The 23,954-nt window shown below is 36.1% G+C and overlaps 1 protein-coding gene across 1 annotated transcript; it reads left to right on the forward strand.

The window, feature by feature from the left end:
- Window positions 1-3,210: 3,210 nt before the first annotated feature.
- LOC110027702 (squamosa promoter-binding-like protein 1) lies at window positions 3,211-23,616 on the forward strand. The gene is made up of 10 exons (XM_020729227.1): window positions 3,211-4,520; window positions 6,035-6,216; window positions 15,759-16,327; window positions 20,858-20,932; window positions 21,043-21,150; window positions 21,234-21,351; window positions 21,460-21,601; window positions 22,042-22,192; window positions 22,272-22,865; window positions 23,068-23,616. The coding sequence occupies exons 1-10, from the start codon at window positions 3,946-3,948 to the stop codon at window positions 23,515-23,517; spliced, it is 2,964 nt and encodes a 987-aa protein (XP_020584886.1). The 5' UTR covers window positions 3,211-3,945; the 3' UTR covers window positions 23,518-23,616.
- Window positions 23,617-23,954: the final 338 nt, after the last annotated feature.

Genomic DNA, 23,954 nt, shown 5'->3' on the forward strand with positions numbered 1-23,954 from the left:
AAGGAATGGGTGGACTAAATAGAGGTTTTTTTCTCCGGTGGTGAAAATGACAACCTTCAGAGTTATGATTAGTTTGATAGCATAAGAAGATTTATATTAGGAGTCGATGGAAGTAAAAATAACTTTCTTATATTGGGATATGGATGAAGAGCTATACATTTTGCAACTGCTAGTTTACAAAGTTCCAATAAAAAAAGGTTTGGTCTGCAGATTAAAGGAGCCTTCATGACTTGAAGCAGGCCTCGAGATAGTGGTACATGAGGTTTAGCAGGTTTATGTCAAATAGTGGATACATAAAGTGTCAGACATACCACTATTGCTTCATCAAACACTTTGGTAATTATTTTATACTTTCTTATTTGTATGTGGATAATATGGTGATTATTGGGGAAGATATGGAGAAAGTTAAACACTTAAAGGAACAATTATAAAGTGATTTTGAGATAAAAAATTTAGGCCCAAGTAGAAAAATTCTTGGGATGAAAGTTAACAAGCTCATGAGTGCAGATACACTAAAATTGTCCCAATCATAGTATGTTGAGAAAATTCTATAATGATTTGACATGACTGAGACAAAACTAGTTTGCAACCCATTAGATAGTCACTTAAATCTATCTAAGAAACTATTACCTAAGCTTGAAGCAGAGCAGACATAAATAGAGAGAGTTATGTATGCTTCAACAGTTGGAGGTCTAATGTATGCTAGGGTTAGTACCAGACCAGATATTATACATGCAGTGAGAGTATACAACATGTATATGGGCAATTCAGGCAGACATCATTAAGGCGCAGTGAAGTGGATTCTCATGTATTTGAAGGGAAAAATCCACAGAGTACTTTGCTATGAAAGTGCGTGGATCAGTCTGCAAGACTTTATATATTCATATTTGATATGAGATTTGGATGGTAGAGGGAGTATAATAAAGTATGTTTCACATTGGAGAGCAAAACATTTAGTTGGGTTTCTAGGTTGCAGAAGATTATTGCATTTTCAAATGCGAGGCCGAATACATCTCTATCATTGAGGATAACAATAATATGATTTGGCTATATGAATTTATGGCAGAATTGTGCAAGGTGCAAAGAATTGAAGAACTTCATAGTGATAGTATGAGTGCAATTCATCTTGCTAAGAACGTTTTTGTCATGTCTGAACAAATAACATTCAATTGATATATTATTTTATATGCTTTCTTCTAGAAGGTTGGCAAGTATTCTTAAAGAAGATACACATAACTCAGAATCTTGAGATCATGTTGACGAATGTGGTGACCATCGAGCATCTGGAGCTATAATTGAATTCAGTTGAAGTCCAAGAAGGTTGAGATCGGGGGTGAATCACACCACAATACGTGAATATAAAGATGGTATAGATGGGATGCAAATATAGAGGACATGTGTTAGATGCTATCAGTCTCTAAGAGAGAGATTGTTGTGTTATATAGCCTGGATGCAACCACAGCCAAAGATGCTCCTATACCTAGAATTGGCGTAAACAAGCCAAAAACAGGCGTAGCTATCTTGAGCGGCGTAACTATGCCGCAAAGAATCGCTCGCCACAAGAATTCTTCTCGAGCAGGTGAAATAATTATATTGTCTCACGATGTGACCACGCTGTCAAGCGGTTTGAAAATTCCTTACGTTTGCAATTTCGAGGGACAAAAGAAATACTCTCTCACGTGCAGTGTTTTGACAAGGTTTTCATGAAATGGAGAAGGTTCAAAGGGGATGATTTTGGCATGCAATTTCTCTTGTGAGATTGAGAGAAAGGTTTGGAGTGAATTCATGTAAGTTTCATTGATTTTACAGAGAAGATCTGAGTGATATTTTAATATATTGCTGGTTCTTTATAGTGAAAATTTCATGGTGGTGGAGCCTCGTGGTTTTTCATATTCTTGAATTTTTTTCACACAAATTCTTGTGTGCTCTTTTGGAGTTGTTATGTTGTGCTTCTGTTTAATTTTTTTAAATTATGGATTTCTTGAATCGGTAGGATCATATTTTGTGATATAGTTTTGATTTCTAATTGATTGAAACCCTAGAAATATATAAGATTCCATCCCAACAACGAATAAAATATATAATTGTCGTTTAAATTAAAATATAGCATCTATTGCAGCACCTATAAAACTTATAAATATGGGTCAATATTTGTATTAAGGTCACAAAATCCAACTCTATACTTTTGAACAAAATTTTAAAACTCTTGCATCTCTCTCTCTTTTCTCTCGCATCATTTTTCTTTTATTTTTCTCTTATCACACGAGTTTTTAAGTGTAGGGTTTCAATATTGCTATAGATACAACACAATAATTTTTAAAACAATATAATTTATCATCATTATTATTTATATGTTGTTTCCATAATTTTAATATTTATTATATTATTTAGCTCAAGTTTTAATCGATCTTCTAAACCTTTAATATTTTATTATCTTTTAAACCTTAAAAATTTTATTCTTTTGGGATAGGTGAGGACTCATAATCCTATGCATGGAAATTCTTCACACTATTTTAAATCAATGTGCTAAACATTCCAACACACCCACATAGAGAGAGAGAGAGAGAGAGTATATATATATAATGAACATCATTCTTTTTATAAAATGATTCTTCTATTTAAAGAGGAGACAACACGTGATGATATTACATTTTACCCCCATTTGTAAGGGATCAGTACTAGGGCAATTCTAGTATTTTACAAGCATTGGCTTACCATCCAGCTGTTTTCTGGCTCAACCGGCTAAACTTAGTTGACTTCAGGCCAATGAGATTAACTTGGTGGGCTGAGCATGAACGGTATAGATCTGCCGACTGAGCTTGGTCAGTTGATCCAATATGGTTGACTGACCTGACTCATTGGTACGACCTCTAGCGTAAGTAACTCGGGTCTGGGGGTTCTAATCTCATAGCGCCGGCTCTTCGAATCAGGAACAAACATACTATAGTTTTCAACCCTTTGGTATCGATTTCACCTTTTAATATTTAACAAAAACTTATTCTCTTATTGTATATAAATAACTTTTAACTGATAAAAAAGACACTGCGAAATTTCCTCAATCTCGCAATTTACAAGTTACAAACTGGTCCAAAAAGTTGAGCGCGGAATTCATATAAATATTTTTCAGTGTATTCCGTAACTCAGTATAGTGTATCTTGTACTATTTTTAGAATCTGTTCCTGCTTTCATTATCTCTCTCTCTCGCCTCGCATCTATATATTCAGTAAAGAACAGTTTCATCATCCCCCAATCCCATTCCTCCACCATCTCTTCCTCAACCCCGGCTTCGGGTTTCTCCGGCGGTGCTGCTTGCGACGGGCGGCGGGGATCTCGATAGCTGCGGGGATTCTTTTGATTGAGGAATCTGGAAAGTGGATTATGTTTTGATTTGATCTGCTTCCGTACTCTGTTCTTGGTAGAGGAGGCTGTGGTGGTGAGGTTGCTTCAATTACGGTACGCTGGTTGAGGATCCAAGGTTAATTGATTTCCAGATTGTGGTTATTACTTGTCTTGTGTTGCTGAGGATCCGAGCTGGTTGTTGGGGTTTGTGTTGTGGATTAAAGTGTGGTGGTAGGATTGAGCTTTGAATCGATGCTGTATTGACCTTTTGTATCTCCGGTTGCTCTCTGGCGTTTCGTATTGATTTGGAATCTGGAGTCAGCTTCTGTAGGCTAGCGTCACATTTGCTTGTCTTGAACTGGGTAGTTTTTGTTGGGGGTTTGCTGGGAAGTTTGCTTTCGGACATGTGGATTTGTTTTGTGCGGATACATGGGTGCGATGGCGTTTTGATTCTGGATTTCTGGGGACGAAATGAGGCGGCTTAGGATTTGCGTACCTCTGAAGTTTTGGTTGTGCCCGTGATTTGAGGGCTCAGCGCTGTTTGAACTGTGAGAGCTGTTGGGATTCTTATTTTCTGCTCAAGTGCTTCGTGTGCTTTTGGGATAGATGGAGGCTAACATGAGAGGGGATATCCACCAATTTTTTACAACCGAGTCTTCTAATGGACATAAACAGAAGACTCAGGAATGGGATTTAAATGAGTGGAAATGGGATGGAGAACGTTTTGTGGCTGCTCCTGTGACCCCTGGATCCTTAGACTACAGGAACAAGCAGCCTTTCCATGGTGTGGTGGTTTCAAACACCTCATCGGCTGGTTCTGATGAGTTTAACTTTGGAATCGTTGGGAAAGGGCTAGGTGAGACAGATAAGCGGAGACGAATTTTGGTTGTTGGAGATGATAAGCAATGTGATGAAGTTGGGTCCCTTACTTTAAAGATTGGCGGTCATGTCTATCCGGTTAGGGATGAAGATCTGGAAGTTGGAGGAATGAAAAATGGTAAGAGGGGCATGGTGCAAGCTAGCAATTTAAACATTCCTAAGTGCCAGGTGGAGGGCTGTGGTGCTGATTTGAGCAATTTCAAAGACTACTATAGGCGTCATAAGTTGTGTGAGATGCATGCCAAGGCAAGCAGTGTAGCACTTGGGAATGTTATGCAGCGTTTCTGTCAACAATGCAGCAGGTTAATACTTTAATTTTTAAATCTCTTCCCCTATTCCAGATTGCTTTCATGATATTAAAATTTCATGCTCAAGTTCTTCATTTACACATGTCCAATATCCATGGTATTTTTTCTACTCCTGGCTTGAATATTTTATTGGTGGATTTGTCCCATTGCTATTGTTTTTGACATTAAATTGAGTTGAGCATGGATCCGAAAGATCAAGACAATAATAAAAAAAAAAGCTTTATGCACATACTTTTATAGAATTATTAAAAATGCAGACTCATGGGCATGCAAATAGGTAGCTACAAGCTTATAAATGAAATCAAGCAAGTTTGAAAGAACAGAGACTTGACAATCAAGTGTATCATATCATATCTTCTAAATGATTTTATGCGGGAAAATTAACTACTCATGGATGAGATGATTGAAGATTTATACATGATCGTATTCAGGAGCATTTAAAGAAGCTCATCATGTTTAGTTCTTGCTGATCTGTCAACTTGCAAACTGATGTTTATTAGCTATTCTATGCATGTGAGATTAGCAAAAGCTCTCAAGAGTTTTTTTTATTTTTTTATTTTTTCTCTTTTAAATGATCGGAGGTATGAACGATTAAGCAATAAGTTACAACAATCTTGATTCATAAATAACATTAACCTTGATTGTCACATTTTGAAAGATCGCGTGTTTGTAAATGAACACAAAAATAACCTTCTCCAAATGAACTCAAATCTTAACAAACTAGATGGAATATAAAGATTTTTATCTCTAGGAAAAAGCAACATCCTATAAATAATTCTTGATTGGCAAATGGAGAACTTTTAAACCAGAGAGTTTATTCAGGTCCTATTATCCATGCTGTATCACCATGTTTATTATTTCAAACAACCCCTACTAGTTGAAAATAAGGTTAATAATGATGATCTTTGTTGTTTCATTCTAAAGACTTGAGTGTCACATCATATAGATATTCTTGAGTTGTCAACTAGAGAGATTGTTTTTGCATTACTTTGTTATTCATGAAAGTATAGCAGCAGCCCATGAAAGAAGATTTTATGGTTCCTTAAATTTTGTTCCATGCCAAAAACAAAATTTCAGCATAGTTGCCCTTCGTTTAGAAACAACAATTTATTCAATTGCTCTAATTTTGTTCCATGCCAAAAACAAAATTTCAGCGTAGTTGCCCTTCGTTTAGAAACAACAATTTATTCAATAGCATGGAAAGCTTTTGCAGTCTCAAATGAAGAGTTCTAAATTATGTTGCTTATTTCATTTTTTTAAAACAAAAATATGCTGAATGATGCATGCTATAACATATATATATATATATATATATATATAGAGAGAGAGAGAGAGAGAGTGAGTGAGAGAGAGAGGAGAGAGAGAGAGAGAGAGAGAGATAGGCTGTGAGTGTAAATCAGGCATTGAGATAAAAAAGGCTAATTTGTGTGTGTGTGTGTGATTGCTCTAATTAAAATATTGCAGCACATTTTTGGTTTTTCCTTGACATTTGTTTTGCTATGTTATAGATTTCATCTCCTACAAGAATTTGATGAACGGAAGAGAAGTTGTCGTCAAAGTTTGAGAGACCATAATGATATCAGGAAGAAAAAACATTCTGTTGTTTCTCCTATTAAGGGTTCTGCAGCTGATAATCAGTCAACTAATCATTTGTTGATTAGTGTATTGAAAATTCTCGGCAATTTGAGCTGTAATTTTCTTCCTCTTATACTCTTTTTCATGAAATTTCTGTTCTTTATCATTAATTCTACATAACAAACTTGTAAAACAGGAATGCCCTTTAGAGGAATGCCCTTTAGCTTCTTTGGCAAAGTTGCTATGACTTATATAACTAGACCTAACTAAGCGGACCAGTTATGAGTATATGGATATATGAGTTGTAGCAATAACAATGGCACTTATCATAATTCATTATTTTTATCACCTAATGTATCTTAAGAATGCTTAGCTGGAAGAATGGAAGAAAGAGAGTAAATTGCTTTTAGCTATCTTTTCTACTTGTTAAATTCATATAGGGGAAACTAGTGGTTGAAATAATCAATATCCATAGTATTGAACAAATTTGTTGCTTATTGATCCTAGAGGCTTTCCACCACATTGGTGCAGACTAATAATTTGCTAGGACATTTGGTGAATCAAAGGATGTTTTGCAATAATTGAGCTAATCCTAATCTAATTAGATACAGGCCTACTTAAATCCTAGAAGGTCAAAGGGGAGGAGCCAATAGTGAGAAGAGATCACTAGCTTTATCACATCAGATGACTAGGCACCACCTCCTTTAAAAGGGGGCCATCTTTGGATTCAAAGGAAGGAGAGGATAATGTATGTGTGCATGCTTTTTTGTCTATATATCTATGTCTATGTATGTGTGTGATGAGAAAGAGAATGAGAAACAACATCTAAAGGAAAATAAAATTAGAAGGAAAACAAAGCATGAGCAAGAGAATCACTATTCTCAAAGTAATGGCTAACTTGGTTTTTCTTTGTTATCTGTTTTCTTTCATCAATAGTATTTTTCCATACCGGAAGACCTTTGGTTCATTATCTTTTTTCTCCAATAGGAATCTTCTAGGAAAATCCAAGTTTTCTTATGATAATCCTAAACCAAAAATAGTGGAAATTGTAATAATGCTAGAATATTTAAGGTTTATGTTAAACTGGCGCCTACGGCTTCTTCTATCTTGTGCTCCACTGAGTCGAGTGGTCTCACTTAACCTATGCCGAGTCTGCCAAATAATTCGAACACCTATATTAGGCGCAAGACTAAAAGGGTAATTTAGTTATTTGTTTGTTATTATTATTCTGTATAAATACTGCTTAATCGATTAGGGATGGGGTATGTGATTGTTGTCACAAATGTTAGAGTTTGGGTTTGGGTTTGGGTTTGGGAGAGAATTGTTTATCTCTCGAATTATAGGTCTATTGTTAATGTATTTAAGATTTTATTATTTTGTGTTGTTGGAGATATTTTATTTTGCCCTAATCTTGGTGAAAACTTATCTTGTTCCTATCAAATTGGTATCAAAGCCGTACCTGGGAGTATGACGACCAAGAAAGTCGATGCTTTGGAGGAGAAATTAGATGGAGAGGTGAGCCAATTCAGATCGGGAATGGAGGAGCATTTCTCGTCCATGGAGGGGTTGTATTCATCCCCGTGGGGGCAATTCAAGGCCCTAGATGAAATGATAAAGATCGCGAAGTTCTACGTAGGATTGAGCGAAGGTGTCTGGAGCGGCCCTAAGCGACAACAATTAAAAGGAATCACATGAAATCAGGGTTTTGCAAGGGGCAGCACCACTGAGTTAGGCAGATCTGATGCTGTGGGATCGAGTGAAGGAGTCGAGAGCGAACCCGAGAGGCAGCACCTGCATCGGAGGACTGGAACGAACGGAAGCAAACATAATGGAACGATGGCATGCGATTCGAGCCTAGAGACGACTGATTCAAAGGAATTTGGTCAGAAGGGATCCCACGACATCAAGAGGGTTGGAGCAAACGATAGCAGGCAGAACGGGGTGGTGGCTCATGTTTTAGGGCTATAGAAGATTGATTTGAAAGATTTTGGCCTGGAATAGGGAACCAAGGTGGGTGGGTCCCTGGCCGAGAGCTTCATCCAACCTTGCCAGTGTCTTTTGATGTGGTAATCACGATAACCTTCATCCCGGAAGGTGGTTTAGGAGTCTATGAGGACTGATGAGCTGATTATGAGCAAGTCATGCCTTTGGAAGAAGGAAAATCAATATGGGCAGAGGAAGGAAACCCAACCACTATTTTATGGGTGGAACAAGCTTTGGTCGAGGAAATTGGGGAGGAGACTCACGCATAAGGAAGCTGAAGATGTTGATCTTTGAAGGAGATGATGTCTGTAATTGGGTTTATGACATGGAGACGTATTTTGCCATTAATAGGCTGACAAAGGAAGAAAAATTGATGGCGGTGGTCCTGTGTTTGGAATAGAAGACTCTAGCGTGGTATCAATAGAAAGAAAAGCGTCAACCAATCAGAACATGCGAAGAAGTCAAGGACCAATTGCTGGAGCATTTCAGAACCACGCGGGAAGGAGATTTACACGAGCAATTTCTTGCATTATTCCAGGAAGGGTCTATTATGAACTATAGGGAAAAAGTTGAGATGTTATCTAGCTGTTTGAGAGGGATATCAGAATTAACATTAGAAGGAAACTTTCTGAAGGGGTTGAAGCCAGGAATTCAAGCAACACTTCATCTGTTTAGACAACGTTGAATGGGGGAAATTATGGAATTACCACAATTGATTGAAGATAAAAATGCAATAGAATAGGCTAATAGGAGTAATATAGTTGGAGCCCTATATTGAAATGGTACAACCGTAAAGGCACTAAAAACTCAAACATTGGGGTTCCATAGAGAGCTTCTACGGGACATGATAATTGGTCATGACCGAGAGTGTCTTTCAAATGCCTTATAGGGATATAGATTCGTGAGAAGTGAGTCAATGACTATACTTTTGATGTGATGAGAAGTTTTCCTCTAGACACCATTGCAATGATCAGACTTTGTAGGTTTTCACTGTGTGTGATAAGGAGTGGGTAGGAGATGAAGAAACATAGGAGGTTGTGGTGGAGGAGGAATAGCTTCACTTGGATGTGACAAAAGTCTACAGAACTCGATGGTGGGGTTCACACCAAACCACACCATGAAACTTCGGGGATCGATCGGGAAGTAGGGTGTAGTGGTGTTGGTATATAGTGGTACACCAATAACTTCATCTTCACTCCAAATAGTGAGCAATTGAGGCTTGAGATGGTTGACATGGGAAGCTTTGGAGTAATGATGGGGATGAGACAGATGGAGAAGAGTAGGAGAGTTTATAAAGGGTTGATTTTGACATTACAAAGTATATAGATGGTGGAGGATTTTCTTCACTCGGATTTAGGAAGCATTGATGTAATGTTGGGTATGAAATGATTGTTGTCCTTATGCGAGATTAAGATGAATTAGAAACTCCTAACAATGAAGTTTCAAGAGGGAGATAAGAGGGTAGTGTTTCACAGTGACCTTAATTTGTGCAAGACCTTGGTAACACTCAAGACTATTGTTAGGGCAATTTAGTACTCTGGGTTGGGATTCTTAATCGAGTACATAACATAGAAGAGGCCCATGATACAAAGTTAGCAGACATTTCGACTTCAGTCTAACAGTTCTTACAATAGTTTACAAAAGTTTTCCAGTTACGCGGATTGCCTCTTCGGAGGTAACATGAGCATGCAATGACCCTAATGTGAGGGGTTTCTCCTATTAGTGTGCTCACACACTGCTGCCTACAAGTGCAGAAGGACAAGATCTAGATATTGATATGAGAGATGTTGGAGGCAGGGATCGTGTTGGTCCCTTCTCTAGCCCGGGCTTGCTAGTAAAGGAGGATGGGAATTAGCTTTTTGTTTGGATTATCAAGCAGTGAATAAGGAAATATTACCTAGCAAATTTTTCATCATGGTGATTGATGAGTTACTTGACAAGTTGTTTGGGGCTACCGTAGACCAAGGTGATCGAGAGGAGAAAGTGAATTATGTATACTGAGTAGCTTTCAGTAAAAAAGAACTATTACCTGGATGATTTAGCAAAGCACATCAAAGGAGAATCTAGGATTTTGGAGTGAAAGTTAACTTACTAGATTTTGACAGTCGCATAGATCCATATGAATTCATTAAGTGGCTCCATACAATGGAACAGATTTTTAAATACAAGAATATTCCATCATACATAATGATAAAGTTAACCACCTTTAAAAAAAAGTGCATATGTCGTGTAAAAAGTTGAAGTGTCTATGCCGACATGAGGGAAAAAATAAAATCACTATCAGATCTAACATGAAAAGGGATGTGGTGCAAGTATCTACCATCACATTACATGCATGATATTTTTTTGAGATTTCAATAGTTACAGCAGAAAGATCTATAAGTGGAAGAGTACACAGACGAATTCGAGCAGCTTATGTTAAAGCATGAGCTAATAAAACCTGAGGAAAACACTATAGCTCGATATCTAGAGGGATTGAGACTGTCCATTGACAATGCGATCCAATTACAATCCTATTTGACATTACAACATATTCATATGCTAGCTCTAAAGGTGGAGAGACAACATCACAATATTAGGTCCACATCACCATTTAAATAAAGTTCATTCCTAGGATCAAGCAGCAGGAGTACCCATAGTGGAGCATCCCAACCTACCTTGCTAGAGGAAAAAATTAGTTCAGAGTGGAGATAAGGTGAAAACATGTAACACTCTTAGGGTCCGTTTGGGGCAGCTTATAAGTGCGGGCGGCGTTTTCAAACCGCCGCCGTACCGGGTGGTTTAAAAAAATCCCCGCCGTACCGTTTGGTTCGTGCGTTTCGCCAGCTTATCCGAAACTGCGTTTGGGTTTTTACACTAAACGCAGACCGCGTGTCAACCCCTGCGGCCGGCCTGCGGACCGCGTTTCAGGAAAAGCAGCTTATCCTGAAACACACAAGTTGCCCCAAACGGACCCTTAAATCTGTCCCTATTAGAAAGTGTTTAAAGTGCTATGATTTTGGGCGCATTGTGTCTGATTGCACAAATAAAAAGGGTGTTAAATTTCATCGATTATGGTGTAGTGGAGGTGGCAGAGGGTGATGACCCATAGGAGGAGAATGGAGTGTACTAGCTACCCGCAGATGAGGGAGAAGTGCTTTTAATTTGACGGGTCATTCAAAATGAGCTAGTGAGAGAGCAACAATGGCTTCGTCACAACATATTTCATACTCATTCTACTGTGAAGGAAAAAGTGTACAACCTCATTATTGATGGAGGAAGTTGTGAAAATGTGACGTCTCACAACTATATTCTCTAACTTAGTTGAAGAAGAGAAGTATGATCAATATTGACAAGAGATGCCTCGTGGATTCCTCTATTGGAGGTAAGTTTCAGGAGTAAGTCTGGTGTGACTTAGTCTCTTTAGATGCTTACACACATTATGATGGTTACAAGTACACATACTCTTTCACCAAAGATAGTAAGTGCATTGTGCTCTTGTCTTGAAGGAGCCTGAGGTGTTTGAAGATGTGACACAAACTATCTCTTTGTCGACCCCAAATGAAACACCAATGAGACCAACAATGGTTGTCCAAGGAGGTGATTGGTTCAATAGAACGATACTAGACACAACAATCCCCACTAAGTGCAGTCTAATATCTCATCCTTTTAGATAGAGGTAAGGAGTCTCAGAGCCATTTTTTGAAGACTATAGAGTAAGCTGAGTATTAAATTTCAGTTTAGTTCAGCAATGTCTTCTCAAACTCATGGTCAGATAGGAGTGCTGTATTATAGCTTTGTAAACATCTTTAGGTGATTTGTGAGAAGGAACATTCGACAGTGGGCTTCAAGCCCTTCCAAAAAAGAGAAAGAAATCTCTCCTAGTTGGGGAGAATGACATGGGAGCTATTGAACCATGGTTTTTTGCCTTACCACGGCCGCATGATTACAAAAGTCCGAAAACACACAAAATGCCGCTTGAATTTCCGTCTTTTTCAACATATTTTCTATATTGTCTATTTATTTTTTATTCTTTTATTTCTTATTTCTTTGTAAGGTTTTAACTTGAGGGATTATTTATATGTTATTTTTTTCTGATCGAGGGGACTTATGATTTGTTTTGAGTTTAGGGAGATTTAAATTTCTATTTTCTATCATAAAAAGTACTTTATCATTTATTTTTGTAAGTGATGTGCATATATCTTGCTCAGGAATAGGTGGTGAAACCTCCACGTCGTTGGAATGTCTCCGATTTTTCTTTGCTATTTTCTGTTGGGACAGTTGTTGAACGACCTCTAGCCCCTTCCAATCACCTTTGATCTCACATATTTTTGTTCCCTTACTATTCTACAACTATTTCCCTCCTAAATTCACTCTCAAAATATCTTCTAGGAGCCCTAGAATGGTATCAGCAACTATTTCATGTATTATATTATCCATGTTAAGATGCTCATGGGTTTAATAGATTCCATAATTATTGTCTTTTGTATAATTGGAAAATTACAATGAGAAACACTAGGATTAGTCATGCATATCTTCTTTAATAAGTTATTTTTATGCTCTCTAGTTACTAGTGTTGTTGTTATTTCGGGATGTGAGAAATCATTGCAATTTATCTGTTACGCTCATCTCCTTTAGTGGTTGTCACTAAAATTTCTTTTAGTATTACTAGCTAATTGATAACTTCAAACAAGGGTTGTGTATCTCAATGTTATCAAAATGATATGCTACCTTAAGACACTTTGATTGCCTAATGCCTGAGCATTATTCACTATCTTAGTCTCTCCCTAACAAAGAGAAGCACTTAAGAATAAGTTATCTTAAAGAGAAGTTACTTTGAGAATATAAGATAGTTATCACACTAATCTAGTTTAGGAAAATAATAATTTTCCTAGATTTTTGACGCGGAGCTCAACAAGGGGATCACGTGACCCATTTTTGTTGGGATCAAGCCACAAATTTGGCTCAATTCCGCGAGATCGCATAGTCCCACGATCCCATGGCCGACAATTTGACCACATAATTTCTGATTTCAACCCATTTCCTTTCTTTTTTAATTTATTTTCTATTTTTTTATTTCTATGTAGGGTTTTTACTTGAGGGATTATTTATATGTTGTTATATTCTAATTTTAGGAACTTTTGATTTGTTCTGTGTTTTAGAGATGGAATCTCTGTTTTTAACCCTCATTGAGTGTTTTATCATTTTTCTTGTGCAAGTAGTGTATATGTATACAGGAATAGGTAGTGACCATCCCGGCACTGTACCTTGCTAATTTGTCGTTGGACTGTTGTTTTCAGTCGAGACAGCCGTCGAATGATGTTTATCCCCTTCTAAATACCGTCTAATTTGCTTCCTATCTTCCTCTTGCCATTTCACAACCATATACCCATTAAATCCGCTTCCCAAATAACTTCTAAGAGCCATAGAACGGTAAAATACATTCTAGGAGCCTTAGAACGGTATCATCTGTATTCAGACCCTGAAAAACTCAAAAACTTTGAGATTTTTCGTTCATGCGCCTACCTAAAATTTCACATAACTTAAATTTTCAACCAATTCAATACCTAAACTATTTCTACCACAATTCCTAGCCACAAACTTAAAGTTTTCAAGATCTAACTTTCCTACCTCCACAAAAATTTCATCTCAACACCTATCACCAGAACCTAAGCCCCTGATCATCATTTGGTTTACAATCTTACATCCACCGATAACGTGATCAGCAAAAAAGTACCCAATGTTGCATAGAAGGAATCCACAAAGAGGTGTTCAGGAGCTTATTATGAAGGATATATAGCGAGAAATTCTCTATCAACAACAGAAGTTTGCCAACTTCAAGATGAAACAATCCATTGAGGTTAATCATAGCCAAAGCTCTGAATTGTCAATTCAAGATTGGGGAGTGAATCCCTTTCAACAGATAATTTCCAGTGATGAATAACTACTTCCTTGACGATTCAACATGAATTGTCAAAGGAGAAGTGAGGATCTTGGAGTAATAGTGGAATTACAAGGTTTCGACGGTCGCATGAATCTAGATAAGTTTAACTAGTGGCTTCAAACAGTGAAGTGAATTTTTGAGTACATAGTTGTTCCTCAGGATAAGAGAGTTAAATTGGTCATCATCAAGCTCAGGAAAAAAACAGTTTCATTATGATGGGAGAAACTGAATCATATTCAGTAGCGAGAAAGAAATATAATAATCTAAACTTCGCTATTGCTAATTTCATCTTCATAATTATCAATGTTTTTTTTTTCATCTACTCAGCCTCCTCAGTTTTCACCCTCAATATTTATTAGTCTAAGATTTGAAGATCTAGTATCTACTACATTAATTAAACTTATGTTAAAGCATATTTATACTTTTTTCTTCAACTCGTGTTTTTTTCACTTCACCTAGCGTACTTTCTTAGCACCCGCCCCCCTTTCCTTTGTCTGCCTAGGCACCTAAGAAAATTCTTGGCTCATTTCTAACACAATCATTAGTACATGTAATTTTTTTTATTTAGAAAAAGCGTATGATAAGGTTCTAAGAGAAATTCTTTGGAGAGTTCTGAGAAAGAAAAGTGTTGATATGACTTATATTTAAGTCCTTAAAGATATATATATTAGAGTTGTTACTTGTGTTCTAACAGAAGGAGGACTGACCAAATATTTTCCTATTTTTGTTGGATTATATGAGGGATTGGCTTTAAACCTATATCTTTTTGCTTTAGTTATCTCTAGTTATGGATGCTCTTACTAGACATTTACAGGATGATGTACCTTGGTGTATGCTTTTCGTTGATGATATCCTTCTTGTGGATAATACTAGAGAAAGAGTTAAGGAAAAACTTGAATTATGAAGGTTAATTTTCGAGTCTAAAGGCATTCGTTTGAGTAGATCTAAAACTGAATACAGGGAATGTAATTATAGTAGTAGTAGATTTAATGGCGGAGTTGTAATAATGGGCGATCAAATCTTTGGAAGGAGTGAACATTTTGGCTATTTCGAGTCTATTGTTCAAAGTAATGGTGATTTAGATTTTTTTTTGGGGAGGGGGGGTGTCTGTGTTATTAGTAGAAATCAAGTTGGATGGTTGAAGTGGAGAAATGCATCGGGTCTATTATGTGATAGAAAAGTACTACTTAGACTTGAAGAAAAGTTTTATAAGATGGTGTTGAAACCTACGATGCTTTATGACGGAGAAGATTGGCTTATAAAAGAGAAGAATAAAACTAAGTTAAGTGTTGTTGAGATGAGAATGCTTTAATAGATGAGTCTTTACACTTAGAGATAAAATGCGAAATGAATGTGTTCTTGAAAGGGTTAGTGTAACTCCTATGACAATCAAGGTCAAAGAGAGGCGTAATAGATTGTGCGGTCATATTAATCGTCGACCATCTGATGATCCTATTAGGAGATTAGATGTTTTAGATTCGACTCATGTTAAGAAGGGTAGAGATATACCTAAAAAGACTTGGGCATATTGGCTAAAAAATGATCTTAATTTATTAAAATTAAATGAAAATATGACACTGAATAGGAAATAATGGAGAAAAAGGATTCATTTAGCCGGCCCCACTTAGTAGTATAAAAGCTTGTTGTTGTTGCTTAATGGCTTGATTATTTTCCTTCAACGTCTGGAAACAGCTGTATGATTAACATGCTATTCTTGAATACTTCATTCACGAATTTATGGTCAATTGCAGCTGACAAATTTCAGCACTCGAAAGATAGTGAGCTTTTGTGGAACTTTGTGAAAAATATTGCCCCTTTGGCTTGTTCATCTGATACAAATAAAATTTCTCGTCTCCTGCAAGCGTCTCATGATATTCAGAAAGTTGGGACATCCGCTGGGATATCAGGAGAAGTTGCTGATGCTCTACTTTCAGGTGTTCTCAAGCCATCACGTTTGCCTGCCAAAACAAAATGTGCACCTACCATGGCTACTAATCAATGTGCACCAGTTTCTGCAGCTCCAAGAGAGATGCAATGTCAGCTAGAGGCTTTATGTTCATTGCAACACATGCTACCTGCTGCTGGTACAGTTGAGGATGAAAGGACGATGGGATTTGACTTAAATGCTCCATATGTTGAAGAACCAAATGGTGAATTAGGATGTGAGAAACCATCAAAACAAGCTACTGCTGTGAACGGTTCTCCTAATTGTTCTCCGTGGGTGGTTAAAGATTGTCACCAGTCAAACCAACCACAAATATGTGGGAATCCTGATTCAACTTCAACTAGATCACTTTCAAGTTCAAATGGCGATGCTCAGGTACACCTTTTGAAATACTCACCTAATACACAAATCTGAATTTGCATTTGTATCAACTTTCTTATGTTAAGTTTCTCGTTTAATTGTGTCATTTGAATGTGCATGACCAGTGTCTTAAAGCGCCATATTTTCAGTAAAATATTCAAAACAAATTTTTTCATCTGGGAATTTGGGTTATGCTTTAAACTTGATGAACCCCCTTTTTTATCATCAAAACCGGGTTTCATTAGTTTCATAGATCAATATAGGATGTTTTTGAGCTTGTTGAGGGTCGTGTTTTATGGTCATGATCTCTATAAAGCTTGTTGTATGTGACTTTTCTTTCATGGCTGCACCATATTGCACCTTGAACAAGCATATTTTTTTTAGCTAAATAAATAAGAAAACTCTGGTAAACTTTTGTTAGATCTGAGCCTTTTTAATGATTGAGTTCATCTGCATGCATCATGAATATGTATTCTTTTGCATGTTATGCCCTTTTTTGATTGTATGTTTCCTGTTTATTTGTTACATCTTCAGTGGTATAAAATCAATTTTATGGATGCATTATGAGTGTTGATAGACGTGTTATTATTAGATGAAGTTGAATCTCTTATAAAACGTAGGGTTCAAATATTGTATTTTTTGCTAGGATTTTATGCATTTGTTTCCTTGGTTTCGACTGGTAAATTTTCTTCAGAATTAATTTTCATAATTCATGGTTTGAATGTTAATAGCTGGCTTGTTTACATGAGATGAATCATAACCTTAATCTTGTTAAATTTCATATTGCCAGCTTCAAAATTCCGATAGGGTCCACTTTGGAATTTAACCCTTTAACTTGAGAATATCTTTTGCATTGATAACTAGAACTATTCCCTGCAAGGCATACTAATTTTTAATATTCATTATTATTGAAAACTATAAAACATCTATTTCTGTTACCACTTGAACACTTGAACATGATACTAATATGGAGGACTTGATAAGGCACATGGTTTTTAGGACAAAAAGCTTTCCATTTGTTAAATGCATGATCAGATCAAATGATGAAAACCATTTGAAAATTGTTCATATTTTACTGCGTTTACATTTATGAGTACAATTACAGAATTATGAACTTCAACAAGAAAAAATGTTTAAGAGGATAGGTTATATGAACTTTATGATCTATAATGTAAATGTGTAAAATATGTTGGTTATGAGCTTTTAATTTTTAATGATTATGTATTGATTTTAATGAAAATCATAAAATATCAAAATTATAAGCAAAAAATATAGAAATTTTTATCATAAAAAATAAATAGAAATTCATAATGAAGAATATCTCACAAATACTTTGATTTCACACACGAATAGATTTCATCAAAATTAACCAAACAGGTTATATCATATTTCTTTAGGTTATATCATATTATAATCACAGAATTATGAGTACAATAACAAAATTATAAGCAAGAATTTCTAGTAGCAACAATTTCTAATTTTTTGGTATCAAATTTCATTAAAATCAATCGTGATATCAAACCCATATTAAAATTTAAAACAAGGAATAGAATAAGATAAAAAATTCACCAAAATAAGCAAGTCTCTTGCTTCTAGAAGAGAACAACTTTCTCGGGACTCTTCAAGTCTCTCATTTGATCAAGAAATTGAACCAAAAGGGTTAGAAAGAATGGTAAATCTAGTTAGAATTTTATTCAACAACCAATTGATATATTTATATATGCCTTTTACTCTAATCCATAATCATAAAGCCTTTTGGAATTCGCCTTCCACTAGTCATATGGTTGTTCTTAATGAACAAAAGAAATTCTTATAGCAGAGGAAAAAATCCTGCTAGCCTGTTGACAGTCGCAAGCAAAGTATCACTAAAGGAGGAGTCATGCTATAGGGGAAGGAAGATAGCTACAGTACACGCCAAAAGTAGCGGTAGCAAAACTTGGCAGAAGCCTAAACCACCAATAGCATCTGTGAAATAAGCAATTGTAGGGGTTTGTCTGGTAATTGATTTAAGTGAGATTTAACTTAAATATGCTAGACAGGAAAAAAAAGGGACAATATTTAAATCTTTGATTTTGTAAATTCAATTTCTTCTCAATTCCTCTTAGTTTTGTCTTAAGTCCCGGATCTGGATTTACATGATTTACTATAGCTGTTACCAAACAACCCCTAGAATTTACTATTTCGCACGCATCTGCATACAAACACTTACAATTAATTAAAAAATAAAACAACTATATTCTATTAAAAAATTCATCTTTCAATTTGTTCATCTCAGCACATGACACATTTTCAACTGCTGCTGATTTGGATATTTTCTACATTCTCAAATGCTGTAGATTTCCAGATTTGTATCACGCCTCCTCAAAAATTTGCACAGTGTTTCCTTTATTTTTTCTCCTGAACTTATCCAGCATCCCGAGGTTTAATAATTTTTGTCACTAGCCATCTTTGTCAATTTACTTCACATGCTACATCGATTGCATGTCTAATGGTGTTTTTCCTGGACCAAAATCACTACATAATTAGAACCAAGAGTGATGCAAATCATTAATTTGAGACACTTTACTCTTACACTGTGCAATCCTTTTAATGATAGAAAGATGTGAGAATATTTTTTTTCATAAACAAGTTTTGTTCAGACCTAAACTAGCGTTTCCATTACAATAACTGAGATTGACCCTATCCGCAGTTGCGTAGTTATTTAGTTTCCTGGCAAAAAACTTGACTTAGTTTCTTTAGGTGGCTAGCATGCAAAATAGATTCGTTATAGAATTTAAAATTTGATTTATAGTTTACACACTAAAGGTTCTAAGTAATTATATGTATCGTTCAAGTAATATATAGTTCTAATGGAGTCCCGATTATCGATCCCACAGGGAAGCGAGGTAAGAAATCCATTAGGCTAAGTTCTAGTTTACTACTATCGGGTATTAGTTTGGAATGTCGATTAAGGGTGTTTTTCTAACAATTGATCTTAAATACAAACCTAAATCTAAAGTTAAACCTAACTAGATAAATTGATTTGGTGAATTTTGAGGTGTAAAAATTACCTTTCTCTTGTAGTGACCTAGATAATGTGTAGGAATGTGATGCTTATAATCTAATGTGGTCAGCGACAATATGAGCAAAAATCTTACCCTTTTCCGAGTGTATAACGTAGCTCAGTTAACCTAGGGTCATTTCCTTAAAATAACTGGATTATCATGGCGAAACTTGTAGCCTGTCACACTAGAGTCTCCTTCTCCTAATAGCTCTCTAATTAGCTTAATTTTAGATTTAAGGTACGAAGCCCTAGATCAAACTGGTTAGGAATGTAGTCTGTCACCCTAGAAACACCAATTTGCATCCATCAATGAATATCTCCCTAACATTGCATTGAATCTTAGGACTACTTTTCCTTCACCCATAAGTTCAATGTGGTTTTTCAATCTAGTTGTTAAAGTCATAGCCCTCCCGGAACTTATGGGCTTACAACAAATTTCAACTTACTAATTGGCCAGATTGATTAGTAAATGAAGCATGAAGTAAGAACCATCACTATGATATGAAAAACTTGTTCTAACATGCATCCTAACATCCTGAACATTTATCCAATTCATTGCAAAAGAAAAGTACAAGAACTCTACTTTACAAAGCAGGTGTCACACACAACAGGAAACTTCATTAAATCAAAGCAAATCCACTAGATAAGTGCTTACAAGAAGTACAAGACAATGACAAACATATGATGCATGCAGAAACCACCCCTGGATGCTAATACAATTCCTTACAGATATCTCTTAAAATCCCCTCACCAATCTCTCCAGAAAAGGTAAAAATCTACATTTCTTACTCCTATCTACAACCTCTCGGCCATCCTGGAGAATTTCAGGACTTAGAAATGCCAAAAAGTGTTTTTCCAGACGTCTCGATCCATCAAATAACTCCTTGGGGCATGTAGAAATCGCCCCTGGACAGTTCGGGCGTGTAGGTGTCTGTCTACGGCGCCGAGGCACCGTCTTCTCTGTTTTCTGGGCGGAGACTGGCGCCTAGGCGCGCCACCCTTCTAGCAACACTCCCATTTGCTCCCGTTTGCCTCTGTTTCAGCTCAAATTTGCTCCAAGTGTTATTCCTGCAAGATAAACATGAAAATAACATTTCTTTAAAGTGTAATTTCATTAAAAAATATGTAATAAATTTAAAGAAAATTAAGCATAAAAAAACATATCATTGAGACATAATAAATGCAAATCGATAGGAGAGAAAAGGGATTGACCATAGCTAACAAGGTTGGAAGCTTTTCAACTGTGTTTTATATGAGCTAGATTTCTAACGATTGCTAGTTGCTTCAGAAGCTCCGTAAAAGGATTAATCTAGCTGACCCGAACAAGTAACTATAAGGTCCTAGTGATAATTTATCCTAAGATAAATGTACGTTTATAACTTATGTGCTTCATGTGCTTGTTTATAAATATATGTTTGAGCAGAAATCAATTTGTTATATGTCCAAAAATACAGCAATCAGTAATCCATAGCGACTAATTTTCAATTTTTTTTCTATCCTAGAGCCGTACAGATAGAATTGTGTTCAAACTATTCGGAAAAGACCCTAATGATTTACCTCTTGCTTTGCGAGCACAGGTAATTGATGATTTTGATGTATATCATCTTCGTAAGATGTGATGTTAGATTATTAAATTCATTCACCATTTCATGCCAAAAATTCTCAAATTCTTGTATTTTAATTACAGATCTTTGACTGGTTATCTCATAGTCCAACGGATATGGAGAGTTATATCAGACCTGGATGCATCATTCTTACAGTTTATCTTCGTCTTAGTTTGTCTGCATGGGATGAAGTATACAGTTTCTTTTTGATTTGTGTGATTTAATCATTAAGCTTGTTTTTCAGAGTGATTCTGATGTGTCTCCTTTCGTGCAGCTATGTCATGATCTGGTCTCTAGCCTGAATAAGCTAATATGTCTATCGGCTGATAATTTTTGGCAAAGTGGATGGATATGTGCTAGGCTGCAACATCAACTAGCATTAATATACAATGGTGTGATTATTTCTTTGATAGGAGAAAAACTCATTTGTCATTTTTGATTTTCCTGGTCCACCAAATATCTAATGATGCAGATTATTATGACTTGTTTAACTACTGTAGGTCAGGTTGTGTTGAACAAGTCACTGGTCGTAGAAAGAAATAGTTACAGCAAAATTCTTAGCGTCACACCCATTGCAGCTCCTCCTTGTTCAAGGGTTACCTTTAATGTTAAAGTTTCTAATCTTGTTCGATCTACCACAAGGTTATCACATTGATTTAGTTTAATAACTTTTATTGATGATTAAAATGTCAAAAATTGTCCCTTGATTATTTACAGTGGGTCATTTTAGTCCCAGAGTTTACAAAAATGTCAAATTAGTTCTCAAACTCTTTTAATATGGGCTTAAATAGTCCCCAGGAGAACTATTTTATCCTCTTTTAAAAGAAACCCGGGACTAAATTGATACTTTTATAGACTCCAGGACTAAAATGATCCCTGATCTCTTTTATTTACAGAACATTCATTTGTACTTTAATACTTTGACTTTTTTTTAAAAGAGACCCGGGACTAAATTGATACCTTTATAGACTCCAGGACTAAAATGATCCCTGATCACAGAACATTCATTTGTACTTTAATACTTTGACTTTTATGTCTCCCTTCTACCTTCTATGATTCCTTATTATGCGTTGCATTTTCAGATTACACTGTGCATTTGAAGGAAGATATCTCAGCCAAGAGATAGACCAGACTTCTGTATACTGTTCTAACAATGAAAGAAACCATGAACAGATTCAGTTTCTTAGCTTCTCTTGTCGCCTTTCTGATGCAATCGGGCAAGGGTTCATTGAGGTTCTATACATTCCCTTATAATATTTTTTTTCTTTTCTTTATCCTGTGAACCTTTATTTCAATTTCTGATTATTTCCAGATTGAAGATGATGGTTTAAGCAGCGTTTTCTTTCCTTTCATAGTAGCGGAAGAGGATGTATGTACTGAGATAAGAATGCTGGAGAGTTCCATAGATTTAGTCCCTTGTGATGAGGTTATGGAGGAAAAATTAGAGGCTGCAAGAAGCCTGGGTGTGAATTTCTTACATGAGATGGGATGGCTACTTCGGAGGAGCCACTTAAGTTCTAAGTCAGATTCAGAGAATTATCATTCTGAAGCTTTTTCCCTCGCACGTTTCAGATGGATTTTGAGATTTTCGGTGGATCGTGATTGGTCTGCTATTGTCAGAAAACTCCTCAACATTTTATTCGATGGAATCATAGATTTAGGCGGGATTTCTCCTACGATTATTGCCTTGTCAGAAAATCTGCTCCATTATGCTGTTCAGAGAAACTCCAAGTTAACAGTGAAGCTCCTATTGAGATACAAGCCTTGCAGAAGTGTGGATAGGGGTATTGATAACTTATTTAGACCGGACATGGCTGGTCCTTCCAATATTACTCCACTTCATGTTGCAGCCACTAGTATTCATGCAGAAAGCATGCTGGATTTATTAACTGATGATCCAGGACAGGTATATTTTTCTATTACTTTCCATCCTTACAATTCAATTGCGCATTATGGAAAGGAGTAAAATGTAAAATATTTTTATTACTGTGTGTTTCTAAAATTCATGTTATCTTAAAAGCATCCATCGAAACATCCCAAAAACACAAATTTTGTTCTTTTCTCATCCTCAACCTGTTTCTGATTATCACACGTTCGCCTTATCCCAGTTTGGACTTAAAGCATGGAAGAACGCCCACGACAACTCTGGCTTCACTCCCGAAGACTACGCAATTGCTCGAGGCCATCAATCCTACATAACTCTGATGCAGAAGAAGATCAACAAGAACACACAAAATTTTGATTTTTCAGTCAACATCCCTTCTAAATCAATATTTACACCAGATCCCACCCATAAACAATCCAAAAAACAATCTGGACTCGATATCGAAAAGAACAAATCAAAACTATCACAGCCTCCATTCTGTAAGTTCTGTGAACATTCTTCAACTTACCGGAGCTCGGGCGGAAGCTCTTTGATGTATCGGCCAATGTTGTTGTCAATGCTGGGCATTGCTGCAGTTTGTGTCTGTGTGGCCCTTTTGTTCAAAGGACCTCCAGAAGTTCTTTTTGTCTATCCTCCCTTCAGGTGGGAATTATTAGAGTATGGATTTATGTGAGAAGTTTAGCGCACAGCCTGACCTGTTTTCTTGCTGACTAGCAATGAGTTTTTTTGGAAAATTTACAAGGGTAGCATATAATTTTTATGTATTTACATATCTCATACCTAAACTTTCATATTTACATACATGACATTTTGGTGCTTTAAACCTATATATTTCACTTTTAAAAAGTGATAATAATGCTATTTTTATTGTAATATGAAAGATTTAAACGCTGTATTTGTAAATATGATAGTTTAGTTGTGAGATATGTCAATACATAAGAAATGTGTGCTATGTATATAAATGCCCCTTCCAGTTAACTTTATATTCTTGTATTCTGTGGACTATGAGATTATATTGTGGGGTGTTATCCAGTTTAGGAGTAATCATTCTGTAAGCTGTCTATATCAAATTTGTATTTTGACGCTTAACTTTTTTTTTTATAATAAAGG

Source organism: Phalaenopsis equestris, unplaced genomic scaffold, assembly GCF_001263595.1.
Source record: "Phalaenopsis equestris unplaced genomic scaffold, ASM126359v1 Scaffold000002, whole genome shotgun sequence".
Lineage (NCBI taxonomy): Eukaryota > Viridiplantae > Streptophyta > Magnoliopsida > Asparagales > Orchidaceae > Phalaenopsis > Phalaenopsis equestris.

Excerpts from the sequence above, each read along its gene's own strand:
- LOC110027702 (XM_020729227.1), top strand. The coding sequence starts at position 3,946 with ATGGAGGCTAACATGAGAGGGGATATCCACCAATTTTTTACAACCGAG. Across the intron at positions 21,602-22,041 it reads CTTGTTCGATCTACCACAAG|ATTACACTGTGCATTTGAAG; the intron begins GTTATCACATTG and ends TTGCATTTTCAG. Across the intron at positions 22,866-23,067 it reads TAACTGATGATCCAGGACAG|TTTGGACTTAAAGCATGGAA; the intron begins GTATATTTTTCT and ends GCCTTATCCCAG.